At 39.7% G+C, this 17,850-nt stretch overlaps 1 protein-coding gene across 1 annotated transcript; it reads left to right on the forward strand.

Annotated features, from left to right (window-relative positions):
• Positions 1–458: 458 nt before the first annotated feature.
• On the forward strand, positions 459–16,175 carry ARL14EPL (ARF like GTPase 14 effector protein like). Its single transcript, XM_034432801.3, has 4 exons — positions 459–563; positions 3,882–4,016; positions 13,697–13,839; positions 15,942–16,175. The coding sequence occupies exons 2-4, from the start codon at positions 3,903–3,905 to the stop codon at positions 16,156–16,158; spliced, it is 474 nt and encodes a 157-aa protein (XP_034288692.1). The 5' UTR covers positions 459–563; positions 3,882–3,902; the 3' UTR covers positions 16,159–16,175.
• Positions 16,176–17,850: the final 1,675 nt, after the last annotated feature.

The following is a 17,850-nucleotide window of genomic DNA, read 5'->3' on the forward strand; positions in this document are numbered from 1 at the left end:
CAAGTCAGGGGATTCTCCTGACAGTAATACAAAAGTGATTTGCTGTTACTTTCTTCTGGGATATTTTGTCTGAAGTCCTACTCTAATATACAAATCTGGGATTATCTGGTGGTTTCAAATCCCTCCAAGTGCTAGACTAACGGGAACCCAATCATTTAGTCCATGCAAAATGAAACATATAAAAGAATGGTAAAATTGTTCAACTACATAGAACAACACTGACACCTAACGGTAGATTGCGTTTACTATTTGCTGCATTTGCAATTGAAAATGCTGAATGTTTTTTCCCACCGCAGAACTAATGTGAGGCTTTTTTATTTGTTTATGTTTGTGAAATTCCTTTTGGTGATAGTTGATGAAATGTGTATGGAAATACAACACATTCCAGGCGGTATTTCCTTACATGTGTAGTGCTGCCGAAGAAATATGGCTCCATTTTTTTTTTAAAGGGAGAAAAGTCAAAACAAGATCCACAAAATTGGGAGTGGTTCCTGAAGGTTAGTCCTGCTGATAGAAAGGAAAAGCCTGCTTTCACTTAACAGATTTTGGAGCACTGTTAAAAGGTACTAAATTGCTATTTCAAAAATATTCCTGAGCTTTTTTTTTCAAGGTAGGACCTTTGTCCACAACGATTTGCAGAGAAACAACTCATTCCACTAAAGCCTGAGCTTTTGTGTTTGTGTGTATTTTTGTTACAATTAGTAAGTGGCTACCTGCATATGGTACAGACATAATTTGGTTTTCTATCACTTAAAAATAAAACACTGGCCTTGGAGTGCTATAGGGAGAGTGGAGTTTGCTGTTCTTTAAGTGGATATATAAAACTTAGGCTCGAAATCATCACCTACAATTAATAGCAATAGCATTTAGACTTATATACCGCTTCATAGTGCTTTACAGCCCTCTCTAAGCTGTTTACAGAGTCAGCATATTGCCCCCAACAATCTGGATCCTTATTTTACTGACTTCAGAAGAATGGAAGCCCAAGTCATCTTTGAGCTGGTCAGAATCAAACTCCTGGCAGCGAACAGTGAGTTAGCCTGCAATACTGCATTTTACCACAAAAAGGGGAGAGAGAGGGAATCAGAGATTTACATGTGTGCATATATGTATACACACATGTGTGTGCATGCACGCGCGCACACACACACATTCTCCCTCTGCTGGTTGGTTGAGTGAGAAATAAAACCCAGCCCCATAAATCCATGCTCTTGGTTTTAACCTTTATTTAATGTTAATTTTATTTATTTATCTTACTTTTAATGCTTTTAATGTTTTTATATTTATGATTTTATACCATTGTAAGACAAAGGTCGGCAGTTCAGCGGTTCGAATCCCTAGTGGCAAGCGAGCTCCTGTTACTTGTCCCAGCTTCTGCCAACCTAGCAGATTGAAAGCATGTAAAAAATGCAAGTAGAAAAATAGGAACCACCTTTGGTGGGAAGGTAACAGCATTCCATGCGCCTTTAGCATTTAGTCATGCCAGCCACATAACTGCAGAGACGTCTTTGGACAGTGCTGGCTCTTTGGCTTTGAAATGGAACGACTAGCACATATGGAGGGGAACCTTTACCTTTACTTTAAGCCTCCCAGAGTCACTTTGCTAGTGAGACAAGCAGCATATAAAATAAATAATTATCAGTTGATACATGTACACTGTCTATATATTACTATAGTATATTTGAAAGCAGGATAGGACAGATCAAAATAACAAAATAATTGAACTAATAACTATGGAGCAATATTTGTTGCCTGTAAAGTAAGGCATTCTATTTATAAAATTAACCAATGTAATTATAAGGTAGAGGAGAGAAGGGAGTCAACCTGACCCATTTGTTAACATAAATAAGCAAATCAAAGATTGAGGCTGTAACCGGAATGAAGCATCTGAGCAAGATCTTATGGTTGCCATAGTTATTTTGACTCTTTGACACCTGTCCCCTGACTGTGAATTTCTTGGCCTTTAATTTATATGCAAATTTCAGTATTTGACACCTGTCTTTTTTAAAATCAAGCCTCAGTTGCACATGTCAGAGGATGGTGTTTGAGTTCAGGACTGGTAGCTTCCCTGTCTTTCTATAAATAAGTTCAGCGCAATGCAATTTTCCCCTTTAATATAGGATTGTTCAAAAAATATTTGATATTACTGGTAGTAGATTAACCAGTTCCAAAACTGTTTAACCCTTTTCCAACTTTAATTGTGGTTGCTGTTTTTTATAATTCTTGATGAAGTATCTTTTTTTTTTTATGTACACTGAGAGCATATGCACCAAGACAAATTCCTTGTGTGTCCAATCACACTTGGCCAATAAAAAATTCTATTCTATTCTATTCTATTCTATTCTATTCTATTCTATTCTATTCTATTCTATTCTATTCTATTCTATTCTATTCTATTCTATTCTGGCAGAATTCTTTTTGTATAATAGTGTAGGCTTGTGTTTCTCAACCTTGCCAATTTGGAGATGTGTGAACTTCAACTCCCAGAATTGCCCAGCCAGCATAGCTTGAAGCTGAAGTCCACACATCTTCAAACTGCGAAGGCTGAGCAACACTGGCGTAGATTAACATCAGGGCTAATAATGCATTTGCACGTATAGTTGAAAATAAATATCTTTAGCTTTGGGCTTACTCTCCTTAGTATCTGTTTGCTGCTGTCTCAGTGGGACAATTGTCAGGATATTTTTAAACGTATAAATATATTTAAAACATATGGATTAATTACCAAATTGTTCTGTAGGAAGTTTTATAATGTAAATACAGCACTTGTTAATATGACCAATTAAACTTCTATTTTATGGGATAATCCATTTAAAGCTAATTGTGTGTAAATGTAATTATGTGGCATTTTATTCTGCTGTATAATTTCTTCATTTGTTTCTTTCCAAATCAATGTACGTATACATATTCCCAGTCATGTTTTACATTCAAAGAGCCTGAATGGTATACAGAATAATGACAGCAAAAGACCCTGTGATATAAAGTATTTAGCTATACAACAATTAAAAAAAAAATCCTAACAAATGCCAGTGATCAAAACTGAATTTCATAATGTTTTGTTCCTGGGATTATTGATGTGCAAAGCTGTTGGTGAACAGCTTTGTGTTGCTGTCTAAAATAGAAAGCTCAGGAACCTTTTTAAAATGGATAAAGGCAGCAGATTCCATTAAAGAAAGGGGCGAGGAACTATTGGTATACAGGTAGTCCTCAACTTACAACAGTTTGTTTAATGACTGTTCAAAGTTACAACAGCACTGAAAAAAGTGACTTATGATCGTTTTTCACACTTACAACTGTTGCAGCATCCCTGCGATCACAAGATCAAAATTTGGACACTTGGCAACTGAGCTCATATTTATGACAGTTGCAATGTCCCGGGGTCATGTAAATCATCTTTTGCGACCTTCTGATAATCAAAGTCAATGGGGAAGCCAAATTCATTGATCAACTGTGTTACTAATTTAACAGCTGCAGTGATTCACTCAGCAACTGTAGCAAGAAAGGTTATAAAATGGGGGGGGGGAATCACATAACAAATAGTTCGCTTAGCAACAGAAATTTTGCTCTCAGTTGTAATAGTAAATCTAGGACTACCTGTACCATTATAACTGTAATAATACCAGTTATTATTAGACTACAATTCAAGTCATCCCAGCTACTGGCCACACTGTAGCAGAACCTATATGCTTTAGAATGTAACAACTTAACCTAAGGTCAGAGAGTCCCACGTCTGCCTTAAAACCAAGCTGAAGTTCGGGGACTGAAACTGGATGAGTGCTTCACCTATGGATATTATCATGGTGTTTAATTCAACAGTCCAAAATTCTGGCATTTTCCCTGACAAAGTTCTACGTCCATGATTTGTGGATTTCTCATTGCAGATTTTTTGCATACCTTTAAAAATGGGTGATTGTTCGGAAGGCCTCTGTCCTTCGGGGGGCCCGTCTGCAGAAGGGGAATTGGCAGGAGGGAGCAGCGTATGCACTAAGGAGATGACCTTGGAGCAAAAACAACAGGTACAACCAGAATTTGCCGAAGTATTTATAACTTTCAGAAAGTGTTTTATAATTCACTTTTAAAGATAAAAAAAAATTAGGCCTTGCTTTTGACTCATATGTTATTCTTTTCTGTTATGAATCTCTAGACCAGCTATGCTGGCTGGAGAATTCTGGGAGTTGAAGTCCACAAGTCTTAAAGCTGCCAAGTTTGAAGACCTCTGCTCTAGACATTCCTTTTCCTGGAATTTGGTATTGATATAAATATATTGGATGCCTAAAGTAACCCTAAAGTTAGAAATGTACCTGATTCAAACCAAAGATTTATTTGATAAATCAGAGGACTTGAATGAGAACAAAGAATATAATCTAGGAATCTGTTTAAATGTTGTGGGTTCTTGTTATGGATCCCTTTCTGCAGAAGGGAAGCTCATGTTGATAGATACTGCCTGTATTCTGTCTAAAGCTAAGTCCTAAAGTGGTTTCTTTTTCACTTAGTGTAATATTTGAACCCAACCACTACAGATTTACAAGCCTTTGCTTATGGTTTAATGTTTTACGTGCTTCTAGCCACTGTATTCAGCAATCCATCATTTAAAGCAACTATGCAGTGAATTACACTTACTACATTTACACATTATTCTAAACTATGAACTTGACCATAATTTATTTGATAAATCACAGTTGGCTTATTAGCTCAGTCATCCACAGGAATATATTCAAAAAATCTGAAGGCAGATTTCAAATATTTTATTTAAACCAGGATGCAAAGCAAAAGTTACAATCAGAGGCAAAAAAAAAAAAATGGTACAGAAACTGAGGTAGATATTTTCAAATATTAAAATTTTATCAGAGATGTGGGATCCAAGGACACTCCCCCCCCCCCCAAAAAAAGTGTAAGAGCAGGTTACAAGTAGCAACAGGAGGTGTTATGGAAGAAGGAATTAAAGAAACATCCCTTCAGGGCAGACAGAATCAATTTATTTATTTATTTATTTATTGCAATAAAGGATCAGACCGGTATCATTACCAAAAAGTCTGAACCAAGCATGAAACGAAGATCTCAGTCTTTATACATTGTCAGACAAAGGATTCTGTGAAGTCAGCACTTCTTATCACTACAGACATTAGTTACACAAAATGACATACCTTAATTACTGAGTTTGTTACTATCTTTGCAAAACAGTTATAATTCTTTTTAGAAATTACTGAAGCATAGATTCAAATTATCTTCTTGTTGAAACAATAATATAGTCATCTCTGTCTCTCTGACCTTCAAAGTGTAAATCACCCAAAATGCTTGTATCTCTGACAACTGAGGGGCCTCTCCTCACTGGTTCTACATCAAAGAAGGAATGTGTCTGCCTTTTATTTCAACTGGATACATTTGCAAGCACAATTTCTCTTCTACAATACTATGAACAAAGAGGGCCCTTCAATGATCATCTAGCTGGACCCGCTTTTCCCTTTCCTACTTTAGAGGAAGAAACCCAGAAACTGTAATGGTTGAATCTCCCATAACTGCGTTGCACATAGACATTTTAATACCTAATTATGATACATAATTCAGCCAAATTCTGCAAGGGCACCTTTTAGAAGTTTTCCAAGTTAAGCTTAGTAATTGAATGATTAATCTTTTCAGCCCACCTGGGAAGAAATGTACATAATGCTGCTGGTTTCAGTCTGATAAGGCCTTTTGCCCCACTTTCAAGAGCTCCTGGAAACTTTTCACTTGGGTTCCCTTCTCTGATCTATTTGCTCTTTTCAGGTTTATAATTTGTGTTCAGTCTATTCTTTAGTTGGGTAAATTCACCTGTGCTAACAATTGCCTAAACAAGTTCTACAATCTTGGCCTATCTATCTTCAGGTCTCACTAAACTTGAACCAATGTTGATAATCTGCCACATTCCTCATATTCAACTATCCAAATATCCCTGCCTTCCCTCTAGTATGCACCCAGGAGAAATTTTAGATTAGATTAGATTAACAGAGTTGGAAGGGATTTTGTAGGTCATCTAGTCTAACCAGAGGTGGGTTTCAGCACGTTCTGACCAGTTCTGGAGAACCGGTAGCGGGAATTTTGAGTAGTTCAGAGAACCGGTAGTAAAAATTCTGACTGGCCCCGCCACCATCTACTCTTTGCCTCCCAAGTCCCAGCTGATTGGGAGGAAATGGGGATTTTGCAGTATCCTTCCCCCAGAGTGGGGTGGGAATGGAGATTTTACAGTATCCTTCCTGTGCCACACCCACCATGCCATGCCCCCAAGCCATGCCATGCCCACCAAGCCATGCCATGCCCACCAAGCCACACCCATAGAACCGGTAGTAAAAAATTTTGAAACCCACGACTGAGTCCAACCCCCTTCCCAAGCATGAGACACTACACCATTTCTGACAAATGGCAGTCTAATCTCTTCCTGAAAGGCTCCAGTGATGAAACTCCCACAACTTCCGAAGACAAGCTGTTCCATTGGTTGATTGTTCTCACTGTCAGAAAATTTCTCCTTATTTCTAGGTTGAATCTCTCCTTGGCCAGTTTCCATCCATTATTCTTTGTCTGGCCTTCAGGTGCCTTGGAAAATACCTTGACCCCTTCCTCTCTGTAGCAGCCCCTCAAATATTGGAACAATGCTATCATGTCTCCCCTGGTCCTTCTCTTCACTAGACTAGCCATGCCCAGTTCCTGTAACCGTTCTTCATATGTTTTAGTCTCCAGTCCCCTAATCATCCTGGTTGCTCTTCTCTTTGAATAGTTCTGGGGCATTGGCTGCATAATTTCATAGAAAGTGCTTCCATTGCCCAGCCCACAAATAATTTACCCAAATTCTTAGAGCTAATGCTTGTTTATTCAGATAAGATTGTACCAGAGCCTATGCTTCATTTCAGACTTTCTTCATGTGTGCATCCATCATGGTGTCCAGATGATTCTGCAATTATTGGTGCAAGAAAACAAAGAGAATGCCCAAATGTTCACAAGCTGGGCTAAAGCTGTGGTGTATAAATCATTTATGATGCTAACCTTTTAGCTCCATTTATATAACCTACAATACTGAGTCACTATTACCAATTTCAGATAATAGAATAGAATAGAATAGAATAGAATAGAATAGAATAGAATAGAATAGAATAGAATAGAATTCTTTATTGGCCAAGTGTGATTGGAAACACAAGGAATTTGTCTTTGGTGTACATAAAAAGACAAGATACACTCATCAAGAATCACAAGACACAACACCCAGTGACAGTCATATGGTACAATAAGCAATCAAATCATACTAGGAAACAATCAATATCAATATAAATCGCAAGGATATAAGGAACAAGTTACAGTCATGCAGTCACAAGTGGGAGGAGATGGGTGACAAGAACGATGAGAAGACCGATAGTAATAGTAATGCAGCCTTAGTGAATAGTTTTGACAGTTTGAGGAAATTATTTGTTTAGCAGAGTGATGGTGTTCGGGAAAAAAATGTTCTTGTATCTAGTTGTCTTGATGTACAGTGCTCTATAGTGTCGTTTTGAGGGAAGGAGTTCAAACAATTTATGTCCAGGATGTGAGAGATCTGTAAATATTTTCACAGCCCTCTTTATTACTTGTGCAGTATAGAGGTCCTCAATGGAAGGCAGGTTGGTAGCAATTGTTTTTTCTGCAGTTCTAATTATTCTCTGAAGTCTGTGTCTGTCTTGTGTCTGTCTTATAACTGTCTATAACCAGATGACAGACTCAATAGTTCCTCTGTAGAGCTGTATCAGCAGCTCCTTGGGCAGTTTGAGCTTCCTGAGTTGGCGCAGAAAGAACATTCTTTGTTGTGCTTTTTTGATGATGTTTTTGATGTTAGGTGTCCATTTTAGGTCTTGAGATACGATATAACCTAGAAATTTGAAGGTCTCTACTGTTGATACTGTGTTGTCTAGTATTGTAAAAGGTGGAAGTATGGGAGGGTTTCTCCTAAAGTCTACCACCATTTCTACGGTTTTGAGTGTGTTCAGTTCCAGATTGTTCTGGTCGCACCACAAGGTTAGTTGTTCAACCTCCCATCTGTATGCGGATTCATCATTGTCTTGAATGAGACCAATCACTGATGTATCATCTGCAACTTCAATAGTTTAACAGATGGATTGTTTGAGATGTAGTCATTGGTATATAGAGAGAAGTGGAGAGAGCACACAGCCTTGGTAGGGGGCCTGTGCTAATTGTACAGGTATTGAAAGGCACCCTTTTGCTGTAGATATCTCATATTGATGTGAGATAAGTTAATACAATTCTCTCTGCATACACCTTGATTCAGTGCCGTCCGTGGAATGACATAAATTTCTTTTTGTCCTTCTGGTCTATTGGCTGACTATAGCGCAAGACAAAGACAAATAGTATTTCTTTTTCTTTTGTCCACTCCCCCCCTCCACTCCAGGATGTCTTAGAATGATCCAAATAATCTCATTCTTATCTTGTTCTCCATTCAAGGCCCATGTAATTATTTTTTCCAGCCTATAACATTCATAAACTATGGGTGCTTTAATTTATAGGAGTATTTTGCGACTGAAGACCTTTGAGTGTGAAGCTACTGTTTGCACCATTCCAAATGTGATGCAAATAAATCAAGAAAAAAAGCAGCTTCTGTGGATTCCAGGTCCGGGGGTTTTGTGACTGATCCTGTTCAGATTATTTTTGTTTTAGCTTTTCTTTTCCCCGATGCTCAGCCTTCTGTTCTGCTTTCTCTTTACTAGCCTTTCCCCTGCAGGTAAAATCAAGCTGGGCAACACTTTAAACTGGTGTAGCATAAAACCATTTGAGCAAATGGCAGGACGAGGTATCCCAAGCTAGACAGGCAGGCAGGCAGGCAGGCAGGCAGACAAACAGACAGTTCAATATTGGTATGTGCCCAATCAATTCCCAGAGAGCCAAAGTCACAGCCACCTTTGGTCCAACAGTACTTACTGAGATGTTTACATACCCAGGGAATGGCCTGGGTACCACATATACCGCCTAACAGGGCTGATACTACCTTGCCTCCAAACCATGCACTTTTTCCTATGCCACTTCCAAAATCTGATTAAAACAATGTTCATGAACTTTGGCAACTAAGATATGTGGTTGAGAAACACTGGGTTAAAGCATTCTATGGCATCCCCTCTATTACCGCCCTTACTTTAGCATCTATTAGCTCCTAATATGCTTATGGTGACCACCTAAATAATCGATTGCTCTCGAGTCTCCCTTTCATTTCTCTAAAACCATTGACAGTTGACAAACCTTCAGACAGCATTTCTTTCCCCACAAAGTATCATCTAATGCCCCCATATCTCCAAATGGTACCTCCTGTTCAGAAAGCTGGACAGAATGGGCTTGATGTTCTCCTGGCACCTGCACAATTTCCTTGAAACAGCCATAATATCCCTGTAAGTTAGATTTACACAGATGACTGAATCTGTAAAAGCTGTAACTTCTAAAGCAAGTTACCTTGCAAATTGAATAATTAATAAAAGGCATTAATATATTTATACTTCAAATGAACATGGTCTGAGGAAAACATAGAGAGTGTAGTATACACATTTATTCAGTCTCACTATTTAACACAGACAAGTTGCCTCTATTTTTCTAAGATATCCCACCTAATGTTGAATAAATGCACAATTTACTTATGGGTTGCAGGATTCCACTATCCCAATGATTTATTAGCAAGGTAGGCAACATGACAAGATAACTAGGATCAAAATATCAGTCCTAGGAAAGCTATGCCCATGTTTACAAGCTGTCTTTGTCTGGAATACAACTAACAGAGAATTAGCAAGAGTTGCTTAAGAGCCACAGACAGAACATAACATTCCAAACAAAATACAGAGGTAGGAAAAATTCCCTCTGTTTGTTATCTATATCAATCCATAGCAAACTCCACTAGTTTTTCCCAGCTTTAAAATTTGTTGGTTAACTACTATTCCATACAGTACACTTTGAAGAGATCTCATGTCATGCCACTCAATTGTAATAATTGAGTTCTGTCACCAAATTAAACCCCACACAATTCATATTACTGTCAGCTTTCCCAGGTAGGCCAGACAAGAAACACAAACGGATGAACTAATTCCATTGTAAAGGTACATTAACAGAGTCTTGCAAGCCTGCTAAATACAAATCTCCCACTGTTTCTTCTATAGCCTGAGAGGTTCCTTTCTGAGTTTCCTTCTCTGGCCATTATGCAGCTGCAGGCTATGTCCTCTGTTATCTGATTATTTCTTAGGCAGCATCTCTTCACACCCCTTTTCCCAAGGTCATTTCCACATACCGTTACAATTATGGATTAGCACACCATGTGAAGTACTACCTGTAAAGTTTCTGAAATGTCTATCCTGTATAAATTCCAAGGGCAGGGCATTCAGCCCTTACCTGGTAGGCAGAATAATAATTTCTCTAGTCAGACTTCATTTTTACCAGGAGACAATAAGCACTCTAAGTTTGAGTAATGCTATATATTAGACTAATATGTGAGCATAGAAAGACTTCTGCCGGAATGCTTTGATGTTTATTGCTGCTGGGTGCATAAATTGCCTGAGGCACGCTTCATTTTATTTCTGGTTTATTTTTGAAGTCTCAAACACGTACAGGTAAATGTGTCCCAAGACCTGAATAACTGTGATGCAGTTTGATCTCCCACATGCTGTATAAACCTGCTCAGGTATCAGACCATGGAGATTTTCTCCAAGTAATTAGATAGCAAATATTTAGCCACAGCAGGACAACAAGACATGCCTGATAGAGAAGCAGGCCTCCTCTCCTGTGGTGTCTGCCTTCTAGAACAAAATCCCCACCGCCCCTACCCTGACCTTCTTTAAATGAGTCAATAATATCTGGTTCTTCCTACAGGCCTTGGGCTAGAGTGGATGGCAGATCCCTTGTGCCAGGGCTGTCAAACTCACAGCCTGCAGGCCGGATGCGTCACGCGCTGGCCACACCCATGCCCGGTTTAGCGAAGGAGGGAAAAGTCACAATACATCACGTGACAATGCTGTGACTACACAAGTTTGACACCCCTGCCTTGTGCCATCACTGGTTTGCTAGAAACTGTGATGTTTTTCTCCACAATTGGCTCCACAATTGATAGGGCTTTCGGTTAGGACAGGTAAAGGAAAAAGGACGCCGCGCTAGGAGGAGACTCTATGGTGGGGGAACTGACTTCCAGTTGGCAGAGGAAAAAGGGGGAGACTCTATGATGGGGGAACTGGACTTTCAGTTGTCTCCAGAATTGAACGGGGGCTTCTGGTTAGGACCTTTGTGACTCTTTGAGTGTTTAAGGTTGCTGACCCCTGGTCTATCTTACATAAATTCCAAGGACAGGTGTTGATCTTGAGACCCTTTGCACAACAAAGATAAAGAGCCTAACCATTTCTAAGGGTCATATAATTGTAACATTGCTTGCTTCATGTCCAGTTTGCTGCAAGTTGTTTTTGGTTGTTCTGCGGTTGAAGTGATGTTTTCTCTTTTCTCCCAACACAAGTCTTGTAGTAAGGATCATCTACAGGCTCTCAGAAATGAGCCTGGCAACTAAATGGTCAGTGGGAGGGCTCTGTCCAACTGCTGAAGTCTGTTGTGAACTCTTTTTAGCCTGTCATTGGATGCTGATTCCTATGGTCACTCAGGCTTGGTTTGTAATACAGATCAAACATCTGCTCTGCGAAGCCTTTTATTGGTCTGCTTTTTAACACAGAAATGATCCATCTCCCAGAAGACATTTGGACTTTTTAAAGAAACATAGGAAGGAGACTGATAGTCCCATAAAGGTAAAGGTTCCCCTCGCACATATGTGTTAGTCGTTCCTGATTCTAGGGGGCGGTGCTCATCTGTTTCAAAACTGAAGAACCAGTGCTGCCCGAAGACATCTCCATAGTCATGTGGCCAGCATGACTTAACGCCAAAGGTGCACGAACCCTGTTATCTTCCCACCAAAGGTGGTCCCTATTTTTCTACTTGCATTTCTTACGTGCTTTCAAACTGGGACAAGTAATGGGAGCTCACCCCATTATGCGGCACTAGGGATAGTCCCATAGGACTATTTATTTCCACTAGGAAATAAATACAGTACTTTCAAAATTTGGCCAACAGGAAAGAGTGTCCACAGTTTTTAGCCCTATCTTACCATACAGTATTGAGAACAATTGGAGATGGTTTTTTTTTTTTTATTGATGAAAATGAAACTGGTGAACCCATCAGTCTTTACCTTGCATTTGTAAGGGCAGCAACACTTCCTACCTTGCTACTGAGTCACAGTAAGCTTGACTATAGAGGCAACTCAACTTAAATAAATCCTTCCCCTTTGTTCTCTTCTTCTCCTGTCACCCAAGGATTGGGAAGTGAAATGGGAAAATGTGTTGTGAGAAATGGGTGTTTGCTTGGCACTGTTGTGGAACTTTGCCAAAATAAGGAGTACAACACTGAGAAGAACCATAGTTTTGCAATGATCACTGAATGCATCTTTTAGAAAAAAAAAAGTGTCCATGACCAATGGAAAAGCAGTTTTTAATAGAAGTGGAGGGCTACAAGGCAGGAAATCCTAGGGATCTAAGTGTCTGGTCAGTTTGGGCAAGCTTGGCAGGTCTTTGTCCCTGTTCCTGTAGTGAATTCTATCATCAGGCAGAGTGGGACTTTTAGGAAGGCAGCAGAGCTGGAGATGTTCATTTTGAAAGAGATGAAACATTGAGGTCATCAGCTGATAAAATCACAACTAGGTCACAACTTCCTGTTGCTCTTGTGCTATACTGTGAGTGGGTGAGGATGCTTCTATTCTTTGGTCTTGATGGAAGAGGGGGGGAGAGAATTTGCCAAGGCCAGGGTGAGTCAATTCAACTCTGATAGATTACGCAAAAAGAGGAAGTGGGTTTTACCTTGATCATATCCAAAAGGCAAGGTGGGGTCTGGGAGTGGGTAAAGTCTTTATTTTGCTAGTTAGGTTCATTTTTTCTACTACAGGCACAGTAGAAGAATCCTGCTAATCAATGGCAGAACCACAGGGGGACATGCTAGCAGCAGCCTCAGCTAGCTACTAGAATCCCTAACCTTACTTCAATGTGATATAATTCAGATGGACTAAATCGGGGGTCCTGACCTGCCCCGGACCATGGCCCTCTACTGAGCCATGGCCTATTTGCAAGTATGCCTCAGAGTGGCAAGCTCGTATGCACATGCAGCAAAACTTGCTCACTCGCATGGCTCGGTTCCTCTTCCCCCCACTGAGGTTGTGGATCGCTGGACTAAACAGATACAGTAGCTTATGCTGAAAATGCTATTTTGCAAATGAAATAATAAGAGTTAAGTTCTTTCTGCCTTTTTAACAGGTCAGGTAAATTGACTCTGACATAATTTGTCTATTCCTCTAAATTCATCTAATGAAGTATCTGCAATTCATGCTGAATAAATTATCTAGAATCCAAAAGTAGGTCTTCTGATTTGAGGTAGACTGGGTAGTGATGGTTTCATCAAGATAGATTCACCAAGATAGATCACATACAATTCAAAACTACAGACCGGATACAATTTTATGTTTTTTATCTTTAAAAGGGAATTTGATTCTATGTTTTAACAGGAATTACTGTGAAAAAGATTGCTGATTTACAATTTAAAGTTGTTTTAAAGTTTCTGTTTTCATTTAATACTGAATTCCTAAATGTAACTGTGAACATTTTATCATAACCACTAGTGTGTTTGTTGACAGCAACAAATTGAACGACAGCTAAAATGCTTGGCATTTCAAAATCCAGGACCTCTGCTGGCAGATTTCAATCCAGAAACTCGGGAACAACAAAAGAAAGTCTGTATGTCAATGATAAACCAGGATTGTTTTAATACGACAAAGAAGTAAGATGATGTATTCAAGTTCTTCCTATATTTTAAATTAGCTTTGGAAATAGAAATTTACAGGGTTGTTTAATCACCATCAGATGCTTAAGGTTCCAGACTAATGCATGGCTTCTTGAAAGTTCTACTCCAGTTAGCAGGGAAAAAAAATCTATTCAAAATTACCATGATTGCTGCAATCATGGCTATTGTTCCTTAAAATTCTCTTTTTTAAGTATTTAAGACAATAAATCTGCTCAGAATTAAATTATAGGTCTTTTGGAAGATTAAGGATGTACAATTGGTTTTGGGCTGAAGGCTGCATTTGGTCACAGAGAGTAGTGTGTATCATACTACAAGAGGGTGAAGCCAAGACAAATACAAATATTGGTTTAAATTTAGTGTGTTATGCATGCACATACACACATGCACAGAATATTAATGAAATGAAATACAATTAACGTTAATGGTGAGCAAAGTTTTCTGGATTTGAAATTTCAAGGCTGAAATGCTGTTTCATATTCAGAATGTCTCTTCTAAATTCCAGAGGATTTTTTTCCCTCAAAGGTGATTTAAGGGGCAAGAGTAAATTAGGAGTATTATTTCGAGTGCTACATATAGTACTTTTTTCTAGTCCTCGTGCATTTTATTTAGCGTTTTTAAGAAACCACAGAAAGAACATCCAGCAGTGTAGAAGTGATCTTCAGTATGTTGATTGATAGTTCTATGTAGTTTTGCATCTAAACGGGAATCTTAAAAGGTTTTGGAACCCTAATAAGTGGATGAAGAAAAAAAAAATCAAAATAGGAATTATATTATTTTGACAGAGAAGCAATAGCCTATATTTTTTTCACATGCACACATATGCATTTGTGTTTGTGTATACACATACTCGCGTGCGCATGCACACAGACTGATACACATACTGTACATTACATATATATAATAGTCCTTGATTTATGATAGCAATTGGGACCAGATTTTTGGCTGTAAATCATTATGGTCATAAGCAGAGGTGGGATTAATTTACCTTCACTACTGGTTCGCAAATGTGAGCGCAAGCACAGTAGTCACGTATTATGTCCAGGCGGGTGGGTGGAGCCTCCCGCAGTCGCCGCTACCTGTTTGCACGATCCGGACAGAACCGGCTGAATCCCACCACTGGTCATAAATCAAGACACCGATGTGACTGAACCTGAATTTACAACATTTTGTTGCAGTGGTTGTTAAATGAAACTGTGTTCGTTAAGTAAATGCCACGCTTGTAAATGAGAAGCCATTCTTCTGAATGGTGGTTTTTGCCAGAAACCAGCAAAAAGGATACAAATCATGGCCAAGTGATCACAGGTCTCTGCAAGCTAGTTCCCAAGTGTCCAAAATGTGGTCATGTGATATAGGGTGGGAGGGGAGGAGGTGGAATGACATTTTATGATGGCCAGAAGTGCTTTACTGGCTGGCACCCATTCTAGGCCTGTCATACGTTTGAATGGTTGTTAAAGGACCAGTCATAATTCAAGAACTACCTGTATATATATATATGCAGTCTCCAAGAAATATAGCCACATGTCAGTTTTTATCTCTAGTTAGTTTGGATGGGTATTAAAGTCGCTACCCAGTCTATGTGGCTGGCTGTTTTCCACATTAGCAATCTGGCAATCCTCTGCTTAATTGGAATTTAATTTGCTGCTCTGCATGCCCTGCTTTTAAGACTTATGTAGCTGATCAGAATCCTAATATTTCTCTTTTCCACTGGGGATATTGCTTTCATATATATAAAAAAAGTGCATATCCTAACATGACACAATCTGGCATACCATTTATGCTGCCATTTATAGTTTACCTGAGTTAAAAAAAAAATCCCATGCTAAGCAGTCCTGAGGAACCATCTGTCAAAGCAATTTTATTCCTCCTCTTTTAAATAGGTCTTTGGTAATGCTACATTCCATTTCTGAGGTAAAGATAAAAGTGTTCTTTATTTGTACATTAAAATAGTATCAGAGGGGAATTCTGGAGATCTCTCTCTCTCTCTCTCTTTTTTTTTGCTTTACAGTGCATTTTTCATTTTTTCTTTTACTTCATATTCTAACAATCTAACAAGGTTCCTCTGTCTGCTATTTTTATAGGACTGTGAAGAAATATGACAAACACGGCCATCTGATTTCCAATAAAACAGATTTGTGTGATTGCCTAGAGAAGAACTGCCTGGGCTGCTTTTACCCTTGTCCTAAGTGTAATTCAACCAAGTGTGGGGCAGAATGTCGCTGCAACCGGAAATGGGTCTATGAGCAAATTCAGGTGGAGGCTGGCCAAGTCATCCGATTTCCATTTCGAAACAATTAAATCACATTACGTTTCCTGATATTATTTTTCTCCCCTTTGTAAAGAAAAACAAAGGGTTTTTTTTTTTTAACAAATAAAGGCAGGGTTGTTGTTGTGGATCAGTCACTAAGTCTTTAACAGTAACAGAGTTGGAAGGGACCTTGGAGGTCATCTAGTCCAACCCCCTGCTCATGCAGGAGACCTATACTAGGGATTCGAACTGCCAATCTTTCTGATCGACAAGCTTAGCATCTTAGCCACTGAGCCTCCTAGCCAGTCCTGACCACAGCATGCTACTCTCTTCCACTGTTTCCAGGAGTTTGTCCAAAGTCATGTTCATTGTGTTGATGGCACTATCTAACCATCTCGTCCTCTGCTGTCCCTTTCTCATTTTGCCTTCCACTTTTCCTAGCATCAGGATCTTTTCCAACGAGCCCTCTTTTCTCATTAGCTGCCAAAGTATTTGAGCTTCAGCTTCAGTGTCTGCCTTTCAAAGAAAAGTTGTGGCTCTTTTTCTTTAGGAAACTGCAGGGTTGCCATACTATTTTATGGAAGGAAAATAAATAGCTTAAATAATACAAGGAAACTTGGAAAAGTATATGTCTAGCATAACAGAACCATGATTGCAGGGGAGGGGAAAAGAAAGTTTGATAACGAAAGCATCAGGAGAATTCTGGACAGAATTGGAGAAAAGGTTGTTCACATTTGTCTAGTGTCAGCTCCGGCGTGCCGGCCGGCCTGGACCTGCCATTCGGGGCAAGGAGAGCAACTACCCAGCTTACGAGAAGCCAAGGAGGATGCACACTATGGCACTGCGCTGCCTGGTACCTGTGGGAGCAACAGCAGGGCTCCAAACTGTTTCCAGAGGTCTGGGGGAGTCGCGCGGCCGCCAAACAGCTAAGAGGCACAGCGATGATGTCAGCAAGGAGACTGGCAAAAGCAGAAGGAAACACCTCCAATCTCCCTGCATCTTACTCAGACTCTCCTGGCAGCAATTCTAAGTCTGCATCTTCCCTTGACTGTCATAGACTGATGACCAGCACAGCAGCTGGCTCCCTTTCCCAGTGCTGCCTATTGAATATTGTAAATACTTCCAGATCACATGGGAAGGGATTGCGCGTGTGATTGGGTGATGGGTGGACGGTGACTAAAGTATAAAAGGCAGTGGGAAGCACGGGCTGATAAGCCCTAACAATAGTTTCTTTTGGATTGTGAGTGCCAGAAATAAAAAGGCAACAACAGACCAGGTTTGTTTGTGTCCTTTATCCTCCTTAGCCTGGAATCTGACATCTAGCTCCATTACAAATCAGTGGCTCCCCCATGTGCTTTATATAGCACATTTGAAGTGCATAAAGTGGATGGTTTGCTAATTTTGAAGATCTTGGAACACATGTGATTAAGAGAAGTTTTGCACGGTAGGGATCAGTGGTGGTATTTAGCCAGTTCTATCTGGTTCGAGCGAACCGGTAGCGGCGTCTGCGGGAGGCTCCGCCCACCTGCCCGGATGCCATTATGTCCCATTTTTGATCCCCTGCGCATGCGCAGAGCCTCTATGCATGCCCGGAGGTGGTGCTTGCGAGCGAAGCACACACTCACATTTGAGAACCAGTAGCGAAGGTAAGTGAATACCACCCCTGGTAGGGATGGAAGGAGATTATAGGTAAAAGAAAAAAAAATGAAGAATTTTTCAAATATTATTTTTCCCCCTCCTCC

This window comes from Pantherophis guttatus, chromosome 2 (genome assembly GCF_059756535.1).
Source record: "Pantherophis guttatus breed Tessera chromosome 2, ASM5975653v1, whole genome shotgun sequence".
Classification (NCBI taxonomy): Eukaryota; Metazoa; Chordata; class Lepidosauria; order Squamata; family Colubridae; genus Pantherophis; species Pantherophis guttatus.

What these genes read in the sequence shown, in the direction of transcription:
- ARL14EPL (XM_034432801.3), top strand. Translation starts at nt 3,903, where the DNA reads ATGGGTGATTGTTCGGAAGGCCTCTGTCCTTCGGGGGGCCCGTCTGCA. An exon ending in CCTTGGAGCAAAAACAACAG is followed by an intron (nt 4,017 to 13,696) that starts GTACAACCAGAA and finishes GTTTGTTGACAG; the next exon opens with CAACAAATTGAACGACAGCT. An exon ending in TGTTTTAATACGACAAAGAA is followed by an intron (nt 13,840 to 15,941) that starts GTAAGATGATGT and finishes CTATTTTTATAG; the next exon opens with GACTGTGAAGAAATATGACA.